Source organism: Rhipicephalus microplus, chromosome 1 (assembly GCF_043290135.1).
Source record: "Rhipicephalus microplus isolate Deutch F79 chromosome 1, USDA_Rmic, whole genome shotgun sequence".
Taxonomy (NCBI): domain Eukaryota; kingdom Metazoa; phylum Arthropoda; class Arachnida; order Ixodida; family Ixodidae; genus Rhipicephalus; species Rhipicephalus microplus.
In genome coordinates, this window is record NC_134700.1 from 248,673,553 (window position 1) to 248,697,345 (window position 23,793).

The 23,793-nt window shown below is 41.9% G+C and overlaps 3 protein-coding genes across 10 annotated transcripts in view; 2 read left to right on the forward strand and 1 right to left on the reverse strand.

Moving 5' to 3' along the window:
- LOC119185850 (putative sodium-dependent multivitamin transporter) overlaps positions 1 to 21,996 on the reverse strand; it is a 41,732-nt gene extending 19,736 nt beyond the window's left edge. The window contains exons 1-7 of one of the 4 annotated variants that reach the window (XM_075892803.1): positions 21,821 to 21,996; positions 5,818 to 6,235; positions 4,814 to 4,879; positions 3,533 to 3,652; positions 2,261 to 2,415; positions 1,175 to 1,315; positions 230 to 359 (exon numbers count right to left, since the gene is read on the reverse strand). In XM_075892803.1, coding sequence (XP_075748918.1) covers positions 230 to 359; positions 1,175 to 1,315; positions 2,261 to 2,415; positions 3,533 to 3,652; positions 4,814 to 4,879; positions 5,818 to 6,168 — 963 coding nt within the window. In that variant the 5' untranslated portion in view covers positions 6,169 to 6,235; positions 21,821 to 21,996. Of the gene's footprint in view, positions 1 to 229; positions 360 to 1,174; positions 1,316 to 2,260; positions 2,416 to 3,532; positions 3,653 to 4,813; positions 4,880 to 5,817; positions 6,236 to 9,869; positions 10,388 to 10,533; positions 10,648 to 21,820 lie in introns of those variants that run through there. The other 3 variants (XM_075892805.1, XM_075892806.1, XM_037434715.2) reach the window with 3 other exon arrangements.
- LOC119185833 (hypoxanthine-guanine phosphoribosyltransferase) lies at positions 9,400 to 21,194 on the forward strand. Of its 2 annotated transcripts, none has more exons than XM_037434698.2 (8): positions 9,400 to 9,815; positions 11,857 to 11,963; positions 12,646 to 12,829; positions 14,236 to 14,301; positions 15,981 to 16,081; positions 16,456 to 16,502; positions 17,851 to 17,927; positions 20,689 to 21,194. In XM_037434698.2, exons 1-8 carry the CDS (start codon positions 9,693 to 9,695, stop codon positions 20,743 to 20,745), a joined length of 762 nt encoding a protein of 253 aa, XP_037290595.2. In that variant the 5' UTR covers positions 9,400 to 9,692; the 3' UTR covers positions 20,746 to 21,194. The 2 variants fall into 2 exon arrangements, with proteins under 2 accessions (XP_037290595.2, XP_037290602.2); XM_037434705.2 differs by lacking the exon at positions 9,400 to 9,815 and adding an exon at positions 10,744 to 11,152.
- Positions 21,997 to 22,280: 284 nt separating the features above from the next.
- Oseg5 (intraflagellar transport protein Oseg5) overlaps positions 22,281 to 23,793 on the forward strand; it is a 31,137-nt gene continuing 29,624 nt past the window's right edge. For all 4 annotated transcript variants that reach the window (XM_037416506.2, XM_075892827.1, XM_075892831.1 and 1 more), the window contains exon 1: positions 22,281 to 23,071. In XM_037416506.2, coding sequence (XP_037272403.2) covers positions 22,822 to 23,071 — 250 coding nt within the window. In that variant the 5' untranslated portion in view covers positions 22,281 to 22,821. The remainder of the gene's footprint in view (positions 23,072 to 23,793) is intronic.

Below are 23,793 nucleotides of genomic sequence, written 5' to 3' on the forward strand. Positions count from 1 at the left end.
ACAGCGGTCATCTGTTTTATCCTGCTCCAAAACTACAATTTAGAAGAAATTTCACTAAGTCACACACATTACATGACCCTAAACTGTCGCATACATTGAATACTACAGACTCAACAGTGTGAGAAAAGACACACAGATATTTCAAATGGTCCTCCCACAATTGCCATTTGAAGATATAATAAATATAATGCCTAGAAAATTTTTTGCCATGCTAAAAGGAAAAACATACCTGATCTGTTTTGGTAATCTTGCCAGACAACAACGGATCACAGTGTCTGAAGTTTGCGTACATCACAATACCGGCAAAGCTCGTAACCAAGCTAAGTGCTGAAACAATGGGCCAGTTGATGAAGAGTGCTCTGAAATGATAAAAAGCCACGAAAGTATTATAATTTCTCATAGTAACACATCTGTTGTATATTAGTCACAGAAATGAACCTTAAGTAGTTTGGTTGAACATCACAAAGCAATACAAAGGTCGTGAGAAGTAACATACCGGAAAGCAATAAATTTTATACAGCCAGGGTTCTTCAACATGTGTAGGTATGTACCTCAGAAGCCATCCCATGGCCATCTTGGCTGGTGATCATATCTCCAACTTTACGCTCAGCTACAGAATGCTATAACTAGAGGCACCACTGAAGATACCGCACATCAACTGTCAAAGTCTCCTTCGAGCACACCTGCAGCAAGGTTTCACACTCACAAACATTGAATTGTACTACAAGTGTCCGCAAAGGATTGTACATGTATCCCAAAAGAGACGCAAAAGTATCTAAAGGCACGAAAAAAAAAAAAGCTCATTTTATTACTTTACAATAAATAGCTAATGTGGGCTTGCTTATTGAACTCTTACTTTTCATTTGACACTCTCTCAGGCTCACACCAGATAATCGTGTGCCCTGATCAGTGTTTGAGAAAAAGCTGGTGGCTGTTTGAATGCCTGCATGTAAAAGGTTTGGCAAGTGCACAGCACACCAGCCCTTATGCAACAAATTTTGTGACTATGACGCTACCACAGAATCACAGACATTAAAACACGGAAGCCAAGGAGTGCTTAGGCTGTGTAAGGGAAGGAAGCCAAGAGAAAAGCAGAAGGTTTTAGTCAGTGCACACGTGCGGCTAGTGGCTAGTGATGCTACAAGTGTGCAAAAGCAGAACAGTTTGCACATACAGCTGTGCTTTCTTGAGCGTGCTGACTGTCATGAGCCGCTGAACTTGTGCTTGATTGACGCCGTAGAGAGACACGTAAACAAAGATGCCTCCAATGGCCAGAGTCCATACAGTGTGGCGCACAGTCGGGTCTGGGTCAAAGCTGTGAAAGAAGGTGTAAAAGAAATGATAATAGAGGTAACCACAAAATCTTCATAAACAAAAATACGGCTTGTACCAAAACTGAATTGTGACAAGCCAGCTTGTTGAACTACTTAGTTTTCTACTACTGCTGACATGCATTACCTTAATTTATAAGAAAAAAAAGTTTGGTCATTAAATGTAATTTGTGAAATATGTCCCACAAAGGTCTAGCCACTGCAAAAAATAGCTATAGTATACATCTTTCACATGCCTCAATCATGTGGCCTGATCAGTCAATAGACTGATATACAGTGCTCATGGATTCAAAGGCGGCATCACATTTTTTAGTATACCAACTGTTATGCGCAACTGTTTGAGATGATGTCATGTTTCCACGAATATGGTTTCAAAAGGTAATATTTACTCGGACATATGCGTTCCAATGAGCACTGAACTGAAGAAGGTCCAAACGAAATTGCACTCTTTACTTAGCCCTCGATTGCCGTTTCAATCTGTGAGTACTTTACACGACCAAAACTGTTTCACGGCAGCAAAACATGTAAGCAGACCTTTAAAGAATTCAGTCATAGAGCACAAAGACATCAATGGCTAGGGCGACATTTGAAGCGAAGTCAGGATAATATTTAATTAATTGCATGAACACAATCAGTGCCAATGCATATTTACATACCACTTTTCAAATTGTACAACATTTGTTAATGGTAAAAGACGTCCATCAGGATAAAGTCAGCATCAACCCCCTTTCTTGAAAAGCCCATAACATCTGCATCATTTATGTCACCACAGGTCATATTGTATAGTACATATTACATTAAATGAAAATTTGTAAAAATATTTGTTAACATGCCACTTGAAAAAAAAATTCATTACTAAATATGCAGTTAGTATGCATTAAGAAAGGTGCTAACAGTAGCAACACCAAACAACTTAGAAGAATGCTTACTTTAAGAACTCTATCCTTCCTCCAGCGAGCGCTTCATTCCAGACATTGTAGACACCGCCCATGTTATACGTGCCCACACCAACAACAGCAAACATAGAAAGAAACATGAGTATTGACTGGAACAGGTCAGTCCACAGAACAGCTTTCATGCCACCCTAAGAAAAAGAATGGAGAAAGAAGAAGTTAAAGATATCTCCACTCCAGACATGCTTGGACGCATGGTTGTACACATGCACCAGAGTACTTGCACATTACCGAAATTCAGAACATGGTGCAATAATGATTTATTCAGAAAAGGTTGAAAGCAATCTTTCGTCAAAATACATCAGCATTGTGTGCTGAATCATCTTTCAAAGCATTCCTCGTAAATGTTTACAGAAGGCTACACAAAACACGAAGGTACACACTTCACTACCGACATTGGGGAAAATTAATGTTTAAAATAGCTTTGTTGAAAGGACTCAAATTTGTGACTGCGACATATAAACTAATCTGTAATTAAATGGGAACTATCGAAATGGCACTACTGAGACACAAATGGGCATCTATTGCAAGATTTCTCTGTCTGCTATTTCTATGGATATAAATCAGCAAGGAGTACCATTTGTGTCAAATAGCCTGTTTCAAAAGACGTGAGATAGTCACTCTTGAAGTGCTTCACACAGCCTTAATAAATGGCCCCTTGGATTAGCTGTAGCATCCCAGAAGCACAGTGTGATGGCTACCATGAGAACTATGGTTGGTTGTTTGGTTCATGGCATTTAGCATCCCATAGCAAGTCAGGTTGTAAGTGATAAGTAGTAGAAGACTTTGGATAACGTTGCACAGCTGTGGTCTTTCAATGTGCACTGATATTGCACAAGGCATGGGCCTCTAGCATTACCTCTCCATTGAAATGCCATCACCAGGCCAGGGCTAAATCCATGTTCTTCAGGACACTAGCAAAGCACCATAAACACTGTATTACTGGGAAGATCGGAGAGCTACGCCTGGTGCTTTTGAGATCTGCTTTGCACTAGTTCTCACGGGAGAAACTTTTCTTATAGCTTCCATGCTAGGCCAACTTTTGCACTCACAATACACACAGATATGCATGCAATGAGGTACAGAAATAAAAGGGAAAGGTCAGAATGACTTATGCTACATGAAAGGTACTGCAAACTGCATTGATTAGATTGTCCCCCTCTCCTCTTTTGACAGGTCTCCCCAATAAACCCACAAGACAGACATCCCGATGATAACTTGTCCACATGGCAATAAAGATGTACTCACAATAGTGCAATAAAATGTGCAGACCAAGCCTACAGAGATAATAGAAAGCCATTTTGATATGCCAGTGACAGCACTCAGGGCCACGGCTGGTGCATACAACACGACCGACATGTAGAGTACCTGCGATGATAATTAAAAAAAAAAAACGTCAATATGAATGCTTGACTGTCACAAGCTAATTATACTTGCAGTAAGTAATACCTCCTGCTTAAAAATCTTAGTCAGAAAGGTATTCATAAGTTGCAGAGTTCAAATCGAATTTGAAAAGAGTTGAGAATCTAAAGTAGCATTAATTTGAAACATGAAGCAGCACAAACTTACACTGACTGTAGACAGCAAAGCAGAACCCTAGTGCATTAGTAACAGAGTTATTACTTGAGACAACTACATATCTTAGTGTTCAATATTTACCTAATTTTAATGCGCTCTTATCCCTTTACTGCCGAATGTCGAGAATTTGCAACATACCGAAAAACTTCGAGCAAGTAAGTCGCGAAATGCGTTCCACCTTTAATGCTGACTGTCAAGTACTCACGGGGCCTGTAGCTTTCAGCATGAAAAATTTATCACTGTCTTGTCTAAGGTATTTCAAGCTAGAACCAATTGTTTTGGATCTGATAGCGGAAAGCGATCAGTGCGTGTAACAGCTCTCACTTATTCGTTTTTTTTTCCTCGCCTTGGTGACCTAAGTTCTATTTTCAGTAACTTTGTTTATTTGGTATGTATGCACTCAAGAAGTGGCACACAACACCTTACGTAGTTCTAAAGTGCATTTTTTGTCTCAAGGTTCTCACTTTTCTGGCATATGGAGAATTTACTACCTACATAAAAGTATGCATTAATGTTGCATTTTAGATCATTTAACTAGAAATCAATTAAAGGTTGCTATTTAAAGCTGGAAAATTAAATCAATTTCTATTTTGCTCGGCAGTTGCATATTTCAGGAATTAAAGGATTATACAAGGCACACGCCCACACTGTCTCGAGCATGAAAATACATTATTTCAGCCATTACAGCACGTAAGAGCACAAGAGTCCTGCTCAGGAGTCGAACACAAACCAAATGTGAGCTCTGTCTCAAAAGGCATGCATGTGTTTGTGGGGAGGGCTAGAGAGAGAATGTGTATTCTGCTACACCAACTTAGCCATACCGTTCAAGACTCCACGTGGCACTGCATGCCTTCCATTACCATTTCACATTCGGGTCTACCCTAAGTAACCTGAGAGTAATAAACCACCTTGAGCAGAAGGTCAAAATATTTGCATAAATGCAAGTCTCACCATTTGTATAACAAATGTAGCTGACATAGTCAGACGGGTAGCCTTCCCAAATCTTCTCTCCAAGTACTGAAAAAGAATAAAGGCGATTTTCGAGTGATGCCATAATAATACATAATAAAAAAAGGTGTAATGTAACATTTTATAATGACTGCCTTTTTATATTGCAGCTATATATGTACTTCTTGAGTGAGCCTCTCTTGTATCCTGATAGTATAATAGGCTGTTTAAAACTTAATTTTTAAAATTTTGTATATTAGTACTAATCTAGTTTCCCGTGATCAAATGCTACCATTCTAGCACCCTTGCATGCCTCTACCCTTCATTTTTACAGTTAAAACTGTGCTCAAAAGCTACACGACCTTACTAGAGCCAAATGATGCCTAACACGATTGATCAATAAGTCCACTGAGCTTTGTATAACCAGCGTGACCATGAGATTGAGGTGCTCAGCACTGAAGATTACAGTTTTGACACATTGTCATCATTTTTTACTACCAGACAAGAACGTTTACTACCAAACAGGAGCATGACCTAACAGCCAACTGTTTATGCTTAGTTATGATGCATAGAACAATCCCAGAAATGATCGCGGTGTGTAAAAGTGCTATGCACAATAAATGATGGATGCTTCAAGTAATTAATTCAAGAAAAGAGCAGTTTGTCCACAGGGCAAATGTGCAGGCTCTCTACAGCATGAACAGAACTGATATCAGTCATAGAAGACTATTGTTAAGAGGCAAAGAAGGTGTTTATTATATTCAAAAGTGTTGCTGGGTAGGCTACATCAAAAATATGCTTCCCAATTTCTAACAGCACATTATTAAATTCAGAGCTCAGCTAAAAGAATTTTTAGATGCAAGCGATTTCATCAACCACAATTAAAATGCAGGCATAGAATTTTGACTGGCATCCCAAACTGATGAAAAGTGAGGAGAACTCAATTGGAGAGGGTATGTCATAAACACAACCACATGTTATCAGCACTCGAGGTGAACCTGACTAACCTCATAAACACTGATGACTTGAAGCTTGTAGAACACAGGCAGAAAAACGTAGGCAGCGATCGGTGTGCCAAAGATGTAAGCAATGTTGATAACAACAAACTGGGTGCCGTAGAAGTAATTCTCTGAAGGCACACCCAGCAGCGTAACGGCGGACACGAAGCTTGCCATGAGCGAGAACGCCACAGGCACCACAGACATGTTCTTGTTTGCCACTAAGTATTCGCGTGCTGTCCGCTGCCGGTCACCCGTAAACCGATAGTAAATGCCAATAAGCGATGACACTACAAGCATCACTGTGAACACTGCATAGTCCGCTGCACCAAACGTGGCCGCCTTTTCTTCAGTCGCCATGCTGTTGGCTTCAATTTACTCCACAAAACGGGGATCACTGTGCACCAGCTGGTGAGGCGTAGCGTTCCTGCATTAAAAACCAAATAAAAAATGTGAGAACCATTGCAAATATTTTTTACGACATGGAAAGGGCTTGGCAGCACCTTAAGTAAGTCATACAGGAGGTCGAAAATCTGTCAACACGTGAAAAAGGAGCCAATGTGTTACTCCAACTAAGTTAAACATACTAACATTTAAAAACACAGTATAAGGACCGGGTTGAGATGCTTAGCTAACCGTACATCACACTTATCTCACTTCCGAAATTGTCACCTTCCAATTTCGAGCACAGAAACAACACTAAATGAAAGGACAAAGTTCGCAGACCCCGTTGCTAACAATCAAATGTGTTTCATTCTTCCCGTCAGCATATATACTTTGTTACTATCTCAATGAAAGACCAGAAAAAATGAAACAGCTTGTGCAAAGGTGATAAAAGTGATCAATAGGAGAAGAACGCTACCTCCTTTGGGAAGGGGGACATTGATAAGAAATTTACACACAGCTCGCCGCTATTGTGTAAATAATAAGTATCAGAAATGAGTTGCTTGCATTCGTCACGGTATTTTGACAAGAAAGTCTTATCTTTAACTGGCAACCACAATCAGTACGATGAAGGACCAATTGACTATTGCTAGCCTGTTTTTTTCTGAACCTTGTTTGAATGCTCATGCATGTGACATCTCCTCCTTCCATACTGCACTAATCCAGATTCATATTGCTTTTCAAAAATATGAATGCAATGTGTAAAGCAGCTTGTTACTAGAAGGAAAATGGAGAAGAACGGCTATTTGGGCTAGTTGGTTAGAATCCATGGTGCTAGAATCAGCGCTCGTGTTGTCCTCTTTGCTTGCCTTGCTTCGCCTTTCGTTTAACGTTTCGTCTAGCACCTTTGTGCTCGCGCTTCAGCCCTTATCACCATGGCAGATGGAGAACCTAATGTCATCTTCTGCAGAACGCAACTTGTGACTGTGCTGCCATAGAGTGCTTCCTCACTTCCTTTACTCGATAGCAGACAGTCTACTGAGTAAAAGAAAAAAAAACACCGTTCTTGCATTTTTTGCTGAATTATTATTCAGTAGTACTGAAACATTTTTAGGAAAAAAACGGAAATGAAAAGGTAGGGCTACTGATAATTTATACACAGCCTTATTATAGCCTGACAAAGGGCAGCAAATACCCTAATGAATGTGTGCTCTGCAACAAAGCACAAAATGTCCAATCGTGCACACTCATGTTCAGTTTGTTTCTAAACAGCAGATAGGTTTTAACACTTCTGGACAGTGCTACCCATTGTGGTGGTGGCTACGTGCGAGGACTATACAGATAATATTGTTTTCTGCGCCTTTACAAAGTGCATCTCTCTGTGCTTCTGTGAAAACCTGAAAGACATAGTCACCAGAGGTACACAAGCAGCTAAAACAATGAGAGCTGTCATACGTGACGGCCTGCCCACTTGAAAATGCGGTTTCATTTTAGCTCATTCAGCCGCTTAAGTCATCTATTAAGGCACATACGCACAGCAGCCTAAGTTAGCAGGAAAGAGACTAAATACGAATACAATGCGTCGAAAGGTACATTAAGGAAATAAAGAAATACTAATTGCATGTGAAAACAAGGCACAAAGCTAAAGAAAGTTGCACGTAAAAAGTGCTTTAATTTTTGCGCTTTAAGAAAGCTGAACTCACTCGATGTATTCCAGCATGCTTAACATGTTCCAAAAAATGTATACCCGCTTTGGTACCAGTGGGCACAAAATGAAAGGTGTGACAACAGTTATGACAGCCAAATGTAAAAACACCCATGCACTTAAATTCAGGCGCATGTGTACAGAACACAAGTTTTGAAGGTTAACCAAGAGCCATCCATTTCCCTGTCAGCACTGCCAGGCACCCAAAAATTATTCATTATAGCAAACGAAGGCTAAGCATGCTAGTTCAAGGCTTGACCAAGACCAAGGTGTTGTACAAGGTAATTCCTCTCAAGTCATTCAAAAGGCTTCACACCCTACAACAGGAAACCATAGTGCACACCACACAGGGAAGCAAGGTTGCCTGATGGCCCAATCATCCTTTCGAACTGCTTCCTCATAGACAAAGCACACCGCTCCTTACTTTTCCCAGCAGCTCGCCTCTTATTTTTTTTGCCTCTCCAGATGTGGCGACCAGGAAAGTAGAACTATGTTGACATAATGGGTGGTGTCTAAAATGTGGTTGCCAAATATTTCCTGTTCACAAACTTCAATCTTGCACTTTCATTAGATAAATTAAGCACACCCTTTGGTATCTTCTATTGGAAATTGACAAAGGTGCCACCTTGAGAGCAACTTTAGATGCCACTTGCTAAACAAATAAAGAGCCCGTCAGTGCTTGTATTCATTCTAAAAAGTATTTTTGAAAATTACCAGGCTTCAGAGTTGAAATCACATCGAGACGTTTGTATGCATACTGCATTATACTGTGAATGAAGCCTACACTAAAATCACGCATTGTGGTTAGGCTGAGACCCGCAAGTATTTGTTGCATGAAAAGTGAAGACACGTGTACTTTCAGGCAGAATTTTGCTTACTTGTGATGTAAGTACACAAGACACTGGCTACAATATATCACAAAAGCGATGATTAAACACTGGTATTCGTTTACGACAGCTAGGGCAATAGTCAAACTTCATTAGAAACGTTTGAACTACTCAGTCAAGGACATTAAAGTTATGAAACCGCGCGCTTCCGTCTAACGTCGGGCACATGTGCCCTAGCATTGATCCGTTATTATAAAATAGTCATGTTAAGGGTTGCATATACCTGCAAGAATGTGTGCCGATCGTCTCATAAAAAGCGAGTAAGGCTGACTGTAGTAAAATCGGTCATGTCGTGCAGTTCGGTGTCACATAAAATACAATACAGAATGTATCTCGCGCAATCCTCTCGGCAGCCAGTGCACCTTTTCTACGACGGGGGGAGGGGGGGCAGCCTGCGCGTTAAAAGTGCAACATGCGCAAAAAGAGTTGAATGTTGAAACACGTTTTAGAAACACCGCCAACTACTCGCGTTCGAGGGACGGTAAAGGGGGAGGGGAGGCAGAACGGTTCGAACGATTTATGTGACCAGAAAACAGCGCACACAGCGCCGTGAAAGTTAATAAATTACAGAAAGCGACATTGGCTGCGTTTCAAAGCAGAAAGTGTGCTCACCGTCGTGACCTCAAGCGAGGAGAGAGTGCGACAATCAAAACCATCGCGCTCGGAAGCTCTTACGGCTTTAGAAGGAAGGCACGGTGCGAGTACAGTAGTGCCGCGGGCATCGGCACCTTATCACGGTATCCGAAACGATCATGTAGTACCGTGCGAAGGGACCTTGATCTACAAACCTACTCGGGTATCTCCCGGCGCCGAATCCTCCGACAGCTCCCAAGGACCACAGGTGTCAATGTCTGCAGCGGGAACACTCGAGCAAACGAGACACACAGCTCGAAAGTAAGAAAAAAAAAATGCCAGAGACCAACGAGAAGTGCGGAAAAGACGTCCGGCACACAGCACGCCGTGCTCGTCTCAAGAAAAAAACCAAGAGGCGCCCGAAGTTGCGAAAGAGCGGGGTAGCGCGGAGAAGAAAAGTGAGTACAAAGTTGCAAAAACGCTTCCGCATTGCTCAGAAAGCAAGACATCACCTGCGGTTGCGAGCGATTCGGACGATATTTGACAGCGAGGTTCCTCAGCCTTGAAGCTTGCCGGTGGCCGGATGAGAATGACGCCGGCGATGAAACGCGACGGGTGATCGTAGAAGTGAGCGGATATTATCACGTGCCTCGGTCAAGTTCATCACGCGGCCCCTCGCGAAGCTCGGGCTCAGCGAGCAATGGAGCCTGCCGAACTCCCTCCGCTCGCCTCGCGTCGCCGCGGCTCGACGACAATCGGAAAGTAAAAATAACTGTCCGAAGAGTCGCGGCGCCAGCACGCACGCCTCGACGACTTCGAGCCGCAGCGAAAGTGCTGCCGCCACCACTCGTCGTGTCCGTGTCGTCTGCTACGACGCTTCTTTCATGCAACGCTCGAAATAAAATCGCAGCGCTTTGAGAGAGACAAACGGCGTAGGCGCGAACCTTCGAGCGCAATAGTGGCTGTAAGAGGTGGCGGAATGCGAGAAAATGTTCCAAATATCGGCAGTTTGAAAAGCCGCAAGCAGCTGGCGAAAGGCACCGAAGAGATCACCACGCGCGCTCGCGCGTTTGGGGCGCGCTACGGTAAGCACCACCACTTTCGTTTCGTTCGACGCTCTTCATCTCTCAAATGAGGAACGGCTTTCCTGGGGCAATTAGCGGTAGGCGTACTTACGTGGCACGATGCGCGTGATGAGGAAAATGCGTTGTCCCCAGCAGCAGACGAAAAGGAAATGCCCCCTCCAAGGAAAAAAAAAAAAAAACTGCGACCGCGCGCCGGAAACGCTTGTAGCCTCCCAATGACGGCACAGCTCGACTTCGACTCCGAGACGCTCGCATGAAAGACACTTGCTTTTAGTAGAGTCAACGAGAGTGTACCGTACTTTTAGTGCGATGTTCACTTGAAAATTCTACTCAATCGATCGGTTGCCACGGGGTACGTTACTCACTAAAAATAAACTAAATAAAAATGCAAGAAAAAAAGTCTTCGGTGAAACGAAAACGCTGTTTTTCTGCGCCTGGGTCTCGCAGTGCAAAATTTGATAATCGCGCGAAACAGTGTGCAAAAAGAGACGTAAAAAAAGAGAGCGGTATTTTTGTTTTGTCTATCGACACGCCAATGAAAATGCAGCGGACTGCGCACGCGTCTCTGGTTCCCACATGTGCTTTCTGGCCTTGCACAGCAGCTGACCGGCGGGCTGAGCAGTGGAGACAACTCCCGAATTCCAGCTGTAGCAAAATAGCGGATACAATTTGCTCACTCTGCAGCTATGGACGGGAAGAATTGCGTGGTCGTAAGTGTTCGTTTCTCTCATTATTTCCGCCCGAACTCGGTCGCCGGCGTACAAAGGCTAGGGGTGAGAATTCGCGACGTCCTCCGCCAACGTTGCCTCCGCTCAACGGGACGCCATGCCGTCGCCAATGAATGAATGGGACGTCTACGGAGGATAGGCGACTGGGCCTTGTTCGCCACGTTCCGTACAGCGGCCTCATTGGAACAACGGTTAAGCGGATGCCGCGTCCCCATGACGGCAAAAAGTGGGCGAGCCGGCGGCATGTGTTTCGTTTTGTGGCGGTGTTCGGTCACGAGCTGCTCCGTTCCGTCCACACAAGCGCCTGTCATGATTACACGAAAGTTATAGGTTCAACAAAGCTGTAGTGGAGAGGATGTGGTGAATGCCAGAATAACTCTGGTGAATGCAAGGTTGCGCGAGAGGGCTGCCCTACACCGTCGGTCATCATGGCCAATCATGTTTCTGGTTTTTTCTTTTTTTACCGCTTTCGTTCGTTCGATTATCATCAGAAAGCCCGCCGACATTGCTTTTATACCGAAATATTCTTATGCTCGTCAATTAGCACACTCGTGATGGGGCATAGAATGCAGTACAGGCGACAGCAATTTTTTTTTGAAGCTGGGGAAAAAAAATAAAGAAAAACTAACGATTTCGTTACATCTTCGCTAAGTAGTGTATGCACATTGCTTCTGTTGCGTTTACAGATACCAGACAACTTCACTGGCTACAGCACCGATCTTTTCTGTATTCCGAAGCATTACAAAGATGATGTTGAATGTGTCTTCCTCCCGTGCGGACTCGTTCAAGACAGGTGAATTCATCCCTTTAGTCTTTGGACCTTCATTCTTGTGGAAAGCAACACGCCAGTCATAAAAGTACAGCCACACCTTTAGCCTGCTTCTGTACACAAATATTGCTCAGACTACATTCTTGTGATTCTGTTAATTGATAAATGTCTGGGAGAGTTCTTTCTTGTGGGTGTGTGTGCAAACAGTGCTGCCGCAGTGCATATCCAAATACTGCTATATAGTGTCTTGGCCAATAGATTTTTCAAATGACTAGTGGTTAGTGATATTTCATTCATTTGGCATAGCCAAGTTTATCCTGTCGACAAAATGTATTCATAATGAAGACGGCACAGTGTTCTTCATTAGTTGTTATAGGCCAAAGCGATTTGTTAGAAACTTGATGCCAGGTATACTTTACAAAAAGAAACTGCTTTTGTGCTACTGCCTGAAATTCTAGCGTTATGGCTGTAAATTTGTAGTATTTCCAGCAAATTAATGCATCTTCTTAAAGGGATGAAATTGTATGTACGGTCCTTACCCTACATTTCACCACAGAAACTGACACTTCTGAAATATGAGACATTCTCTTGTCAAAGCTACATTCCTGTACCACTTCTGAAAATTGTTTATCAGAAGCAGCACTTAAAAAAAAAACAGCCAAATTGTTTGAGATTTTTCTCATTTATGCAATATGTGTTTATGCAGGATAGAGCGGATGGCCCAAGACATTGTCTTGCACTACCACGACAAGCCATTCCGGGCACTGTGTGTCCTTAAAGGAGGCTATCGCTTTTTTGCTGACATGCTGGACAAGGTGCGTCACTACTACCACTTCAACCAGTGCTCAACGCCATTCTCTACGGACTTTATCAGAGTCAAAAGTTATGTGGTAAGTTTAGTGCTCCCAACATCATGGCCTGAACAAAATAATAGTACAACAAAAATCATCAAACAGCGTCTTCATGGCTCCCTACAATGCCAGCACAGATAGCCATGAAGCCATAGCAACTCGACCTCGTAGTATCTAACAGCGATTATTGCTGTCAGTTTGTACTGTATTGTCGTCAAGTGCTTTCCTGCACTCGTATACGACTGAACGTCAACTTGACGACTCTATGTTAGCGCAGTGAAAACACTCCCAGCATCTGCAACATACCGGCCGGCACAAAGGAAGTTCTCAAAACACCAGTTAAAAATATGCCAAGCATCTGAAGGCATGGCTACAGGATAGCTAGGTGGGCTAGTTGTCACATTACAAGGAAGGCACATACACCGCAAGCACTTGTGTTGTATGTGTACCGTCTTTGTTTTGCATCATTTACTGGCGCTCAATGTTTTACAGCTTAATCTGAAGGCATATGCTTGCTTGCAGGATATAACTAAGAATAGTAAAAAGATGAAAAATGGCATAAATAATATTTATGAGAGCTCAAAACGATGCTTTAAATGCCAGTAGTCAATAGGAATTTTTTGCTAACTGCTTCAAAAACACCAATAGCCACTCCGAATTAGCATTATTTTGCTTCGAAAATGCTTAAGCCTGCACCATTTTTTCTACTCCAGAATCTGCTCCAAAAAACAGATTCCATCACTGGAACCTCCATTTTAATATGAGAGAAACACACCCACAAATAACCAAGCGCCAGGATGGGAAACATCCCTATCCACTGACAACATAGCCATCGGTCTTTGTGCATGTGTGTTACCTGCTACTGTGGAAATCAAGGCAGTTCAGTTAATATAACGATATGCTTGCACTTGAAAAATACTGCAAGTTTGCTCTTGAAGCCGACCATTAGTCCATGCAGAGCAAACAGAAAACTAATGTTACCATTACTCAGCATGCACTATCGTCGTCGTTTTCTTCATCTGCAGCTGTGCTCCTGGTACACATAACAGCGATTTGCTTTGCATGGTATGCAGTAACTCTGATGAGCAAAAGAACAAGTACAGAGAGAGATTCTTGTTGAGGCCAAATGCTTACCCGCATAACCACAATCCAAACGAGATTGCGGCTACCATTCGGCTGTTCAGCATGCTAGCAGAGCATAGCACTGCCTAAGGACTAATACAAGTGATGTGTCATTTCATTCTGGTGCTAAGCTGAGTGGCAAGAGCTAATGACCATGTTCCATGCATCGATGTAAAATTTTAAAATGTACGAGTTTGCAGCATAGCTAGTTAAAAATAATTGAAACCATCAGTGTTCATTGTGTTTCTTGAACCTTGTGCATGCATTGCCTACATCATTTTATAATATTATGAAGTGAGCCATGTTTCTTTTTTATCATTTAGAATGACAAGTCATCTGGTGAAGTAACCGTTATGGGACTGGACAGCATGGAAGCACTCAAGGGACAGGTGATTGATCTTTCTAGATTGCCAGAAGTTTTATTTTAAAGCTCTACAGAGATAGATCATGCTGCAGCATACACCATATTTCTGTATTTTATGTACTACTGGCATTTTATATAAAGAACATCATCCCAAAATAGCCACACTTGATGCCTCAACGCAATATAGATGTTAAAACTGTCATATCTCTGACCCTTGCTAGGCGAAAAATTGCATGAAATTATGTTGCTTTGGAAGAACTGCTATGCCTAGAACTTGATTCACTTACAACTTCAATTCATTTACAGATGTGATGTTGAATCAGCACAGTATATAAATCTTACATTGTAAAATTATTGCATATTACATACTAAACATCACTAAACATCACTTTTTCATCAAAGTATGTCACCAAGGCTCAGTGCATTCTTAAGTCGTGCTAAAACAAAGATTTACTATCCCTTGCCTTAAATTGTGCAGCTTCTGTTAGAAATATTACATGGAGCGAGACAGGAACTTGGTCATTAACATAGATATTATACCATCAGAACACTTAACTTCTTTTATTGAATGATTGCCTGTTTTGCTTTATTGCACTAGAATTATATGACATGTAGTGTGTATATGCAGGGCATGTCAAGAAATAGGTTCAAAAATTACAAATATTTTTTTTCTATGATGGCAGACTCCTTAGGCTGACAGGATAGATCATTTATGAAGTAGTTATAAAATTTATCTGACTGTAATTACAGGAGACAAGCAGTTGGGTCAAACTGGATTATTGGAGTTTTCCCTGTGAAGAACCCTGTGCTGTTTTTAAATTTTTAAGTGGCCGCCAATAACTTGCGCAGTGATGAATTCTGAGCAAAATGGCTGGTGAATCGAAAGTGCTGGATAGCACATCATGTGTAGTCTTCTCAAACTTCCGTAATAAGTGAGCATTTTTAAAGCATCAACCATCAATCTACTTCATTTCATAGGTGTGCAGGCTGCGCTTTCCAAGAGAGCACACATGGTGCATGTAGACAAACAAATGCAGGAGAATAATGCCACTGTAGTCATTGTCTGAAGCAATGTCATTCTGGGCATCAAGTAAGGCAGTACTTGAGTAAGGCAGTAGCGCTCATTGGATTTGATTTTGCTGGTGAAATTAGTTGGATTGCATCATTCTGCAAATGTTATCTGCGGCCTCTTTTTTTGAAACATCAAAATGGCAACGTGATCATTCCAGGGAGGCCTCTGATTTTCCCAGTTGACCGGAATGCTTGTCGTTCAAATTGAATCAAATTGTAAATTTATTTTCTATAATTATTGCCATAGTTGTCTCTCATAATCGTAAGGTGTCCTCCGCCACAAAAAAGCAGTTCCATGGGTAGAGAGCAAATATTTCAGTTCCCTTGAGGACTTTCAGGCATTTCATGAAAAACAAAGTGTATGTTGCAGTTGCTACATGACCATAGTGGTATCTGGAGCACTTGTGTCCAAAGTGTTCGACACGCTTTTCACACATGGCTTGGGTGCTTCTTAGTATTATTGCTAGTATTGAATATGTTGGATAGTATTTCGTGATAATGTAAAGATGAATGTGTGCCTGTGCGGTCATCTTTGTGTGCTGTTAGCATCTAAAAAATAAAATGTACATTTGTCCCACCAGCAAGTGCCTGTTGTTCCCAATGAGTTGTACATACAGAATCAACCATGTGCAGAACATCCTGATTGTTGAAGACATCATTGAAACTGGGAAAACAATGGCTGCTCTTGTGAAATACCTCAAGGCTTTTGAACCTAAAGAGGTCAAGGTCTCCAGGTGAGTGTCTTGGAAGTGTAATCGCAAACATAACTTAGCATGCATACCCAGTACTTTTTACACACAAGCATGAAATGTTTACCACAGGCAATAAAGAAACTCAAGAATTCATGCTAAGCTGTAGAATGCTATGTGAAATATGACAGATTGTAGCTTTGTTGAACTAAATTAGGACATGGTGCTTTCATTAGCACACAGTATGTTCAGTGTAATAAAATATTGCTGTAAGGTTTCATCAACCTTCATGAAATTGTTTGCTAATACAGATATTGTGATTTAAAAGATCAGCACTTGGGCAACCTTGTCAATAATAATAAAAAAATGAAGTATTTTTGTGCACAATTTTGATGAACTGCTTTCTCTATTTTGTGTAGCTTGTTTGTCAAGAGGAGCCCCAGAAGTTCTGGCTACAAGCCAGATTGTAAGTAACACAGTTTCAATCTTGCATGTGAGTACCACGGTGTTCTAGAAATTACGTGGCCCTACTGCTGACCGGAAGGCTGCGGGATTGAATTTCGGACATGGCAGCCGCATTTTCAATGGAGGCAAAGATGCTGGAGGCCTGTTTACTTAGATTTAGGTGCACATTAGAGAATCCCAGGTGGCCGAAATTTCCAGAGCTCTCCACTACTGAGTCTTTCATAATCGAATTGTTGTTGTTTTGGGATGTTGAACCCCATCTATTATTATTATTATTATTATTGCATTTATAACAAGTTAAGCAGCTTCTCTGCTATTCACACAAAATAAATGTGATAACAGATGCTCGCTATGCATTATTGGTGCCACGAATGAAGAAAGTGCGGAGCTGAGCGGCCATCCTTGTTTTGCTGTCCTCATGTCTTTTTTTTCTTTTTTGTATGTTACTTTCTTTCTTTCACTCTCTCTTTATTGCGTCATCTTTCTTTTTCTCTTTTGGTCTATATGTTTTTCTCTTTCCCTGATTATCCATTGATATCTTTCTCCTGTTTTTCTTTCCGCTTTCTTTCTACTTTTTTTTAAATCTTTCTTTCTATGCTACGCTTTACTTTCTGCCTTCCTCCTCAACCTTACTTCCCTTTCCTACTCTCTTGATACACTATGTTATGCCCCGCTAGTGAGCCACGATATCAGAGTGATTACGATGCTAGCCTTCGGATCGTGGGTACAGGACTTCAAATTGAACCTCATCAAAAATAAAAAAAAAATCGTCAAGCGTCACGAATTTCTTTTCCTCTTTCTTTCTCTCCCTCTCTGAACTTGTTGTCCCACCTGTCAGAGTTATTCTATCCCACACCAAACAAATCTGCGCAAGTGTTCTTGGAGCGGAGCTTATGATGAAGAGGACGAAGGTAGCATGTGTCGGTTCATGATAAGTTTTCTGTTGGCAGACTACAACGAACAGCTCGAGTAAACAACTATACCATTAAAATGTCTGTCATAAAATAGAGAAGAGCAGTCTTTGTACTTGCACAGTTGTCATCAGCTATGAGGTCAAAATTCGTGTCAATTTGGATTTACCGTGCTACATACAGTAGACTGTTGTTGAACAGACCTAAAGGGTCGAAGAAATTTAGGTCTGTGTAATAGGAGTTCCGTTTGTTGATAGATAAACAGGGGTGCAGAGTACCAGCACGAAACCAATCATATCGAAGGCAGTTGTTCTGTTTAAGAGATTATCAAAATCCTATTGTAATTCTAGCGACTGCCTGTACTAACAGATTAGGAGGATTTGCAACCTTGTTGCAGTGCTACACACCTGCTAATAATTTGCACTGTTCTCACTGCAGACTGTGGCTTTGAATTACCTGACAAGTTCGTTGTTGGCTATGCCCTTGATTACAACGACCATTTTCGTGATCTAAGTGTAAGTGCCAAACTTTTCCTTCTTTGTTTCATTAAAGAAACATTGGTGATGCTTGTAGCGAGCGTATATAAATATATTTGATAACAATATAAACTCTGCAGTTTACAAAAATACTCATTTTTTTTGTAGTTTTAACCACACCTGTTACCACCTCTAAAGCAAGCATAATGCAATACAGCTGAAACTAATTTAATAAAGTGATTGCGCTCGAATCAGTTCATAAAATTCGTAAAATTGAAAAAGGAATTCTTCAGTTTTTTGAAAGCTAAAATTTTAACCAGTGACATTTTCCTTGCCGCCGATTGAAGCCTTCATATGTGGAAAGTTCTTGGCCAGTAAGCAGCCCCAACGTGGAGTCTCCAGCCTTAGAGAGCGCACACTTGAAGAAACTCGTGTGTGATATATTTAAAATGAAATCACCACTTTTCCACCGAGCTAACAGCAAAAATACGGCTTGGTGGCCAAGATAGTTCGTTACTTTGGGTACATGATAACGGTGCACCCTACAGGTGTTTGGTGGGGGGGATGGAAATTTTTCGTTCGATTGGAAGCATTGCAGAATTGAGTTCCGTTAGATTGAGCTCTAACTGTATTGATCGCTCTGATGTGTACCAATAATTCGGGAATAGATCTTCCAATACATTTGCACGTGTCCACAGACACAGTGCCCTCAACTTACAGCTTGAGCTATTTATATATTTACCAACCTTGCTGCCTTAAAGATATCAGATTGCGGATCCTGGGGACACCGGGACAAGGGGGTGACATGGGAGGAGGCGTTTGCTGAGAGGCATCGTGGGACATGGTAAATTGCAGGGTATGTGAGCGTAGTTCGAAGGGCATCGAAGGGGATCGTAGCACTCTCCACCAACTTGTTATGGCGTTTATTAGCTGGCACACAGCGAGTATATACAATGGCGACAGTAATGGCCAAGCACGGACTCCCGCCCGAGTGGCGTTCTTTTTGGGTAGACCAACTAGAAAGCACTTGAAAGTTCGACCCATTTCAGTGTTCGGCGGCTTCTCTACAGGGCCTATGTTGTAAGCCACCTCTGAATGGTTATTATTTTTTCGTGAAGCAAACTTGATACCTTAGATTTCTACATTACAAGTCTCCTTGAATATAAAAATTGGAAGTTTGCCTCGAACCAAAGATTTTATTAATGACTGGCTATAAAAGTTGACTAAAACTAACAGACAAAAGAGCCTAGGAAAGTACTAAGTATTATGTAAACCTTAGATTTCTACATTACAAGTCTCCTTGATTATAAAAATTGGAAGTTTGCCTCGAACCAAAGATTTCATTAATGATTGGCAATAAAAGTTGACTAAAGCTAACAGACAAATGAGCCTAGGAATGTAAGTATTATGTAAGTGTGAAGAAAATAAAGTGGATGGAAAGATTTTTTTTGTCCATTTTATTTCCTTCACATTTACTTCATAATTGCTACCAATACCATCCCCTATACTTCCCTTGGCTTTCTTGTCTGTTAGCTCTCATTGATGTTGAGCTTAACAAAGAAAGTATAAGCCCTTAAATATTTATCTTTTTTTATTTAGCAATAAAAATGACAGTATGCTTTTCAGACATTGCTCTCTTAAGGTCTGGTTGGTTACGACATCCTTGCAATGTGACCACTTCCAGGTTTTTGAATGAGTCGAAAAACAAGTTCAAGCATGTTGAGCACATTTCTCTTTTGCTTGGCAACCAATACTTTGCATCGAAAGAAGCTGCACTTCTGAGAGCTAGCTCTGCTGCATCCATTTGTATGTACAAATTGTATGTCACTACACTGGCAGCTGTTTTTGCAGTGCACCATAAAATGCAAAAAGAATGTTGTTCAAATATTGTGCAGTGAGACAATGGGATGTTTTCACATAGGGGCCCCAAAAGTGTGGGGCCTCAAAGCCCTTTGCGTATGTACGCTTTGGATCGAGCAGGAGCGAAAAGTTTTCGAATAGGGCCTGCAGCGCTTTGGATTTGACGTGCCCCCTATTCTGCGTCAGCCGAGAGTCATCACTTCAGTGGGTGCTGTCACGTTTGTCTAGTGCAAAGCTTTTTGGGGCAGGCTGAGGGGCTCCTGCTAAATTCGAGAAATAGCGTCCCCTCCTCAAAACCCAAACCCCGTTTGCATCTCAGCCATGCGCAATGGCCTTGACTTTATTTCTTTGTGACCACAAAATGAATGGGGCCCCTATTTGAAAACTCCCTAATGTGCTAACATAAGTCATGTTTTTTTTACCATATATTTTACTCTGACAAATTAACAACAATTTAACAGGGGCTAGTTTGTGTGGCATTGTTCTTTAGCGGCTTTTTAATGTAACACCAAAATAAGACAGATCACATGTGTGCAAACTTGCACCTATTTATTATTAACTAGGCACGTCCTGTATACACATGCATGAAAGGGTGAGAAGCATATAAAAAAACATAGAAGTGAGGGCGGACTATGCAAGCCTGCAATTCATGAACAATCCAATATTTGCACAGTTTGTGCACATGTGTCCAGTCTTCTTGTTTTGTTCTAGCATTTCATTATAGCGCTGCAAAAGAATGCTCACAAAGGAGTTTCATTATAGGGCTACAAAAAGAATGCTCACAAATAAGTTCACTGCAAAGTTTATTGAAGGCGATTACCTACAGCAGCTGCGATTGTAGCAAGCACTGAATATCACCGAAGCAAAGGTCATTGTAAAATGTATGTCAGATAGTGTAGCCTGAGCATTGTTCTTACTTCTTTTTTTTGTTTTGTTTCAGCATGTGTGCATCATAAGCAGTGAAGGCAAAAAGAAGTATGCCGAGGCACGGTCCTAGCTCCTGTTCCTGTCATCGGCCTGGCTTCATGTGGCGCTTGTTATTGACTGCAGTAGTCGCTTATTGAGACGCAGTGTCAACCGAGTGTTTGCAGTTGAGTTTCACGGACGATAAGATAATTAGTGCACTGGTGCCCTTGTAGAGCTGCACCTACCCTACTCATGTGCTTTGTTTGCTTTCACCCTACATACTCACGCCATTTAACAGCATGCATTCCATGATGCACATAGTGAGACATGCATTCATTTGTGATGTGAAGTTCAGTGTCCTGCATTTGGGAAAAAAAAAATTGTACTTCCTCAGAAAGCCGGTGATATTGTGCCAAATGCAGTGCTCGTGTGGCCATCGTTGTTGTTGTCGATTGTTTTGCGACGGAAACCACCAAAAAAGTCTGTACGTCGCACACCAGATATTATTTTCGTAAAATAAATACGTCTTTGCAAGGACAATTGTGTGCTGCAGTATTTGTGCACCAAAACTGGAGAAAACATTTTCACCGCGGGAGCAAGTGTGAGTAGGCAACGCTTAATAAATGTAGTGCATAAAAAAAAAAAAAAAACATTGTGGCAGGGGTGTTGCCACAATTGTAAGGCGTGCATATTGGGGTCATGGGGGGGGGGGGGGGGAGGAAGGGAGGTGTACACTACGTTGTGCACTCTGCGCTATTTATGCAACTGTAGCATACATGTATACACCAATGATAAAAATAATCGTGAATGGTATTTCGACAAAAATATTAACTTGCGCGCAAGCAGTAAGAGATATTGGGTTAACTTGTAACGCGACAACCCCCCCCCCCCCCCCCCGTTTTTTTTTTTTTTTGTTCATTCCTGTCTTTACGTAGTTCTGGCTTGCAGAAGGGCAATGTTACTTGTGCACTCGAGTTGCCCTATCCAAAACTCAAGTTCCGCGGCAGCAATAATGTCCATGTAGCGTCCTATAAATGGGCTGCAATTCGCCGCAGTTCGCATTCGTGTAACCAGTTACGACGAAGGCGCTAGTCATTATTACCCACGCCTCCTCCAGCGTGCCGTAAAAGCCTTCGCGGAGATAAGAGACGAATCTGACAACTTACATGCGTATGTCGCAGCTGCGCAGGCGTGTCAGTGCTGCATATGCGGGCTCCTGAGCCCTCCCTAATGTGCCCTTCCGATAAGGAAGTAGATGAGAGGCGAATAACGCTGCAAAAGCGACGGCCACCGATTGATCGGACCATGATCGGATCATCCTCATTTCGCGCACAAATTTTACTACCCACGTTGTCAGCACGACATGCGCACAACAACCCAACAAGCAGTGTTAACCCGTAAGTGGCGTGTTTTTTGAAAAAAAAATGTAATGAACGTATAAGTTGCTTTACAATTTTGTTTAGTTTTTTGTTTAACGTTATTAAACAATTAAAAACGACCCTATATAGCCGTTGCAGAAACCATAATGACAAAAACAGATGCAACTTACGTTGTGATGGCAACCATGACATGTCCCGTTGCCAGGCGACGAGAAACCGCGTTTTTCGAGCAATACGTAAACAAATAATTCCGCTGGGAACAAGTACGTTGCTACTACAGTCATAAAGGTGTTCTGTGCTACAGTCGAGTCCGCCGTCACCGAGGCAGTGAAAGAGGTTACGAAAACAGAGCACGTAGGGTAAACAGCATGCGGCTGAAAACATACCTGCCTAAAGAACGGAGACATATCCTTTTACCTATCCGCTCAAGGTAGCGGTTCCTGAGCATATCAAGCATAGCAGCCTGTTTGAGCGTCGTCAGCTGAAATTATAGCTCCAGAGTTCTTTCATCGTCAGTGAAATTTGATTTCTCTGCTATTCAGCACATCTTGTGAATAAGGGACCACATTACTGTTCATCAAAGTGTCTTGCGTTGTGTAATGCTTCGAAGCTGCGTGATCCGAAAATGCTGTAGGCCTGTTTGCGCAGGTTTGGGTGCACGTTAAAGAGTCCCAGGTGGTCGAAATTTCCGGAGCCCTTCACTACGGCGTCTCTCATAGTCATTGGGTGGTTCGTGGACGTTAAAATCCACATATCAATCGAAGCTGCTTGATCAAGTGTGCCTTAACATGTTCAATCCACATGCTGAAATAGCTACCGGGGTCACGTGGAGTTCGACCGACGAGGTACTGTCTTGCAGCGACGATCACCAGATCTTGTCGTGGAACCTGGTCTCCAAAGACAACACGAAACTGGCCGATCTTCCCGATGAACTGTACCCAACGTCTATACATGCACTTCCTCGAATAGCGGGTACTGGCCTGACGTCACGGAAGAACACTGGAAACGCTGATGTCATACTTGTTACAGCAAGCGACGGTGAGGGTCGCACACTTATACATGCATAATTGAATGTGCTCACCCGCTGAGGCTTGGCCGTTCAAGTTGCCTGTATTTGCAGAATAGAAGCATAAATCGCTGCACTCATCCACTTCACCTATGCACGCCTTCACTGAGCTGTGAAACTTTTAAACATACAGTGTCGCGCAAAGCTGATGTATAAATTGCTGTGTGCTGCATACAAAAGGCAGTCTTTAAATAGGGCTAATCTGTACAGGAAATACAAAACCAGATATTCTTTGAGCCTGTGCATTTTAATTTGAAAAACTTATTAAAGCACAGCAGGCTGACACATTGCCTAAGTTGTAAAAACTCCATCTCACACATTTTGTATCTGAAATGATATTTATAGAGCATGAAAGCTTACGATTACTTATAAGTGGTTGAAAGTTTTCATGCTATACCACAGTTATGTTTCATACTATAGCTAGCCACAAAATGCCAGACTTTAGTCACTGAAATTATTACGACGGTGTTACACGGAAAATTTTACCGACGTCCTGTGGTGAAATGGCCAGTTATTGTGGCATCACTTAAAACAAAAAATGATATACAGGTTTATTCTGGCTTTGCTTGCATGTATCAGCTGCAATGACTGTAGGAATGGAGTACACCATTGATGCATCTACCTCCTAAGTTTCTAAAATGGAACATTTTTCAGAAAGGATAAAATATTATAGCAAATTTATTAGTTCATCCTA

Coding starts and splice junctions, on each gene's coding strand:
- LOC119185833 (XM_037434698.2), top strand. CDS start 9,693: ATGCCAGAGACCAACGAGAAGTGCGGAAAAGACGTCCGGCACACAGCA. Junction 16,082..16,455: donor AAAGAGGTCAAGGTCTCCAG/GTGAGTGTCTTG, acceptor TATTTTGTGTAG/CTTGTTTGTCAAGAGGAGCC. Junction 17,928..20,688: donor ACCATTTTCGTGATCTAAGT/GTAAGTGCCAAA, acceptor GTTTTGTTTCAG/CATGTGTGCATCATAAGCAG.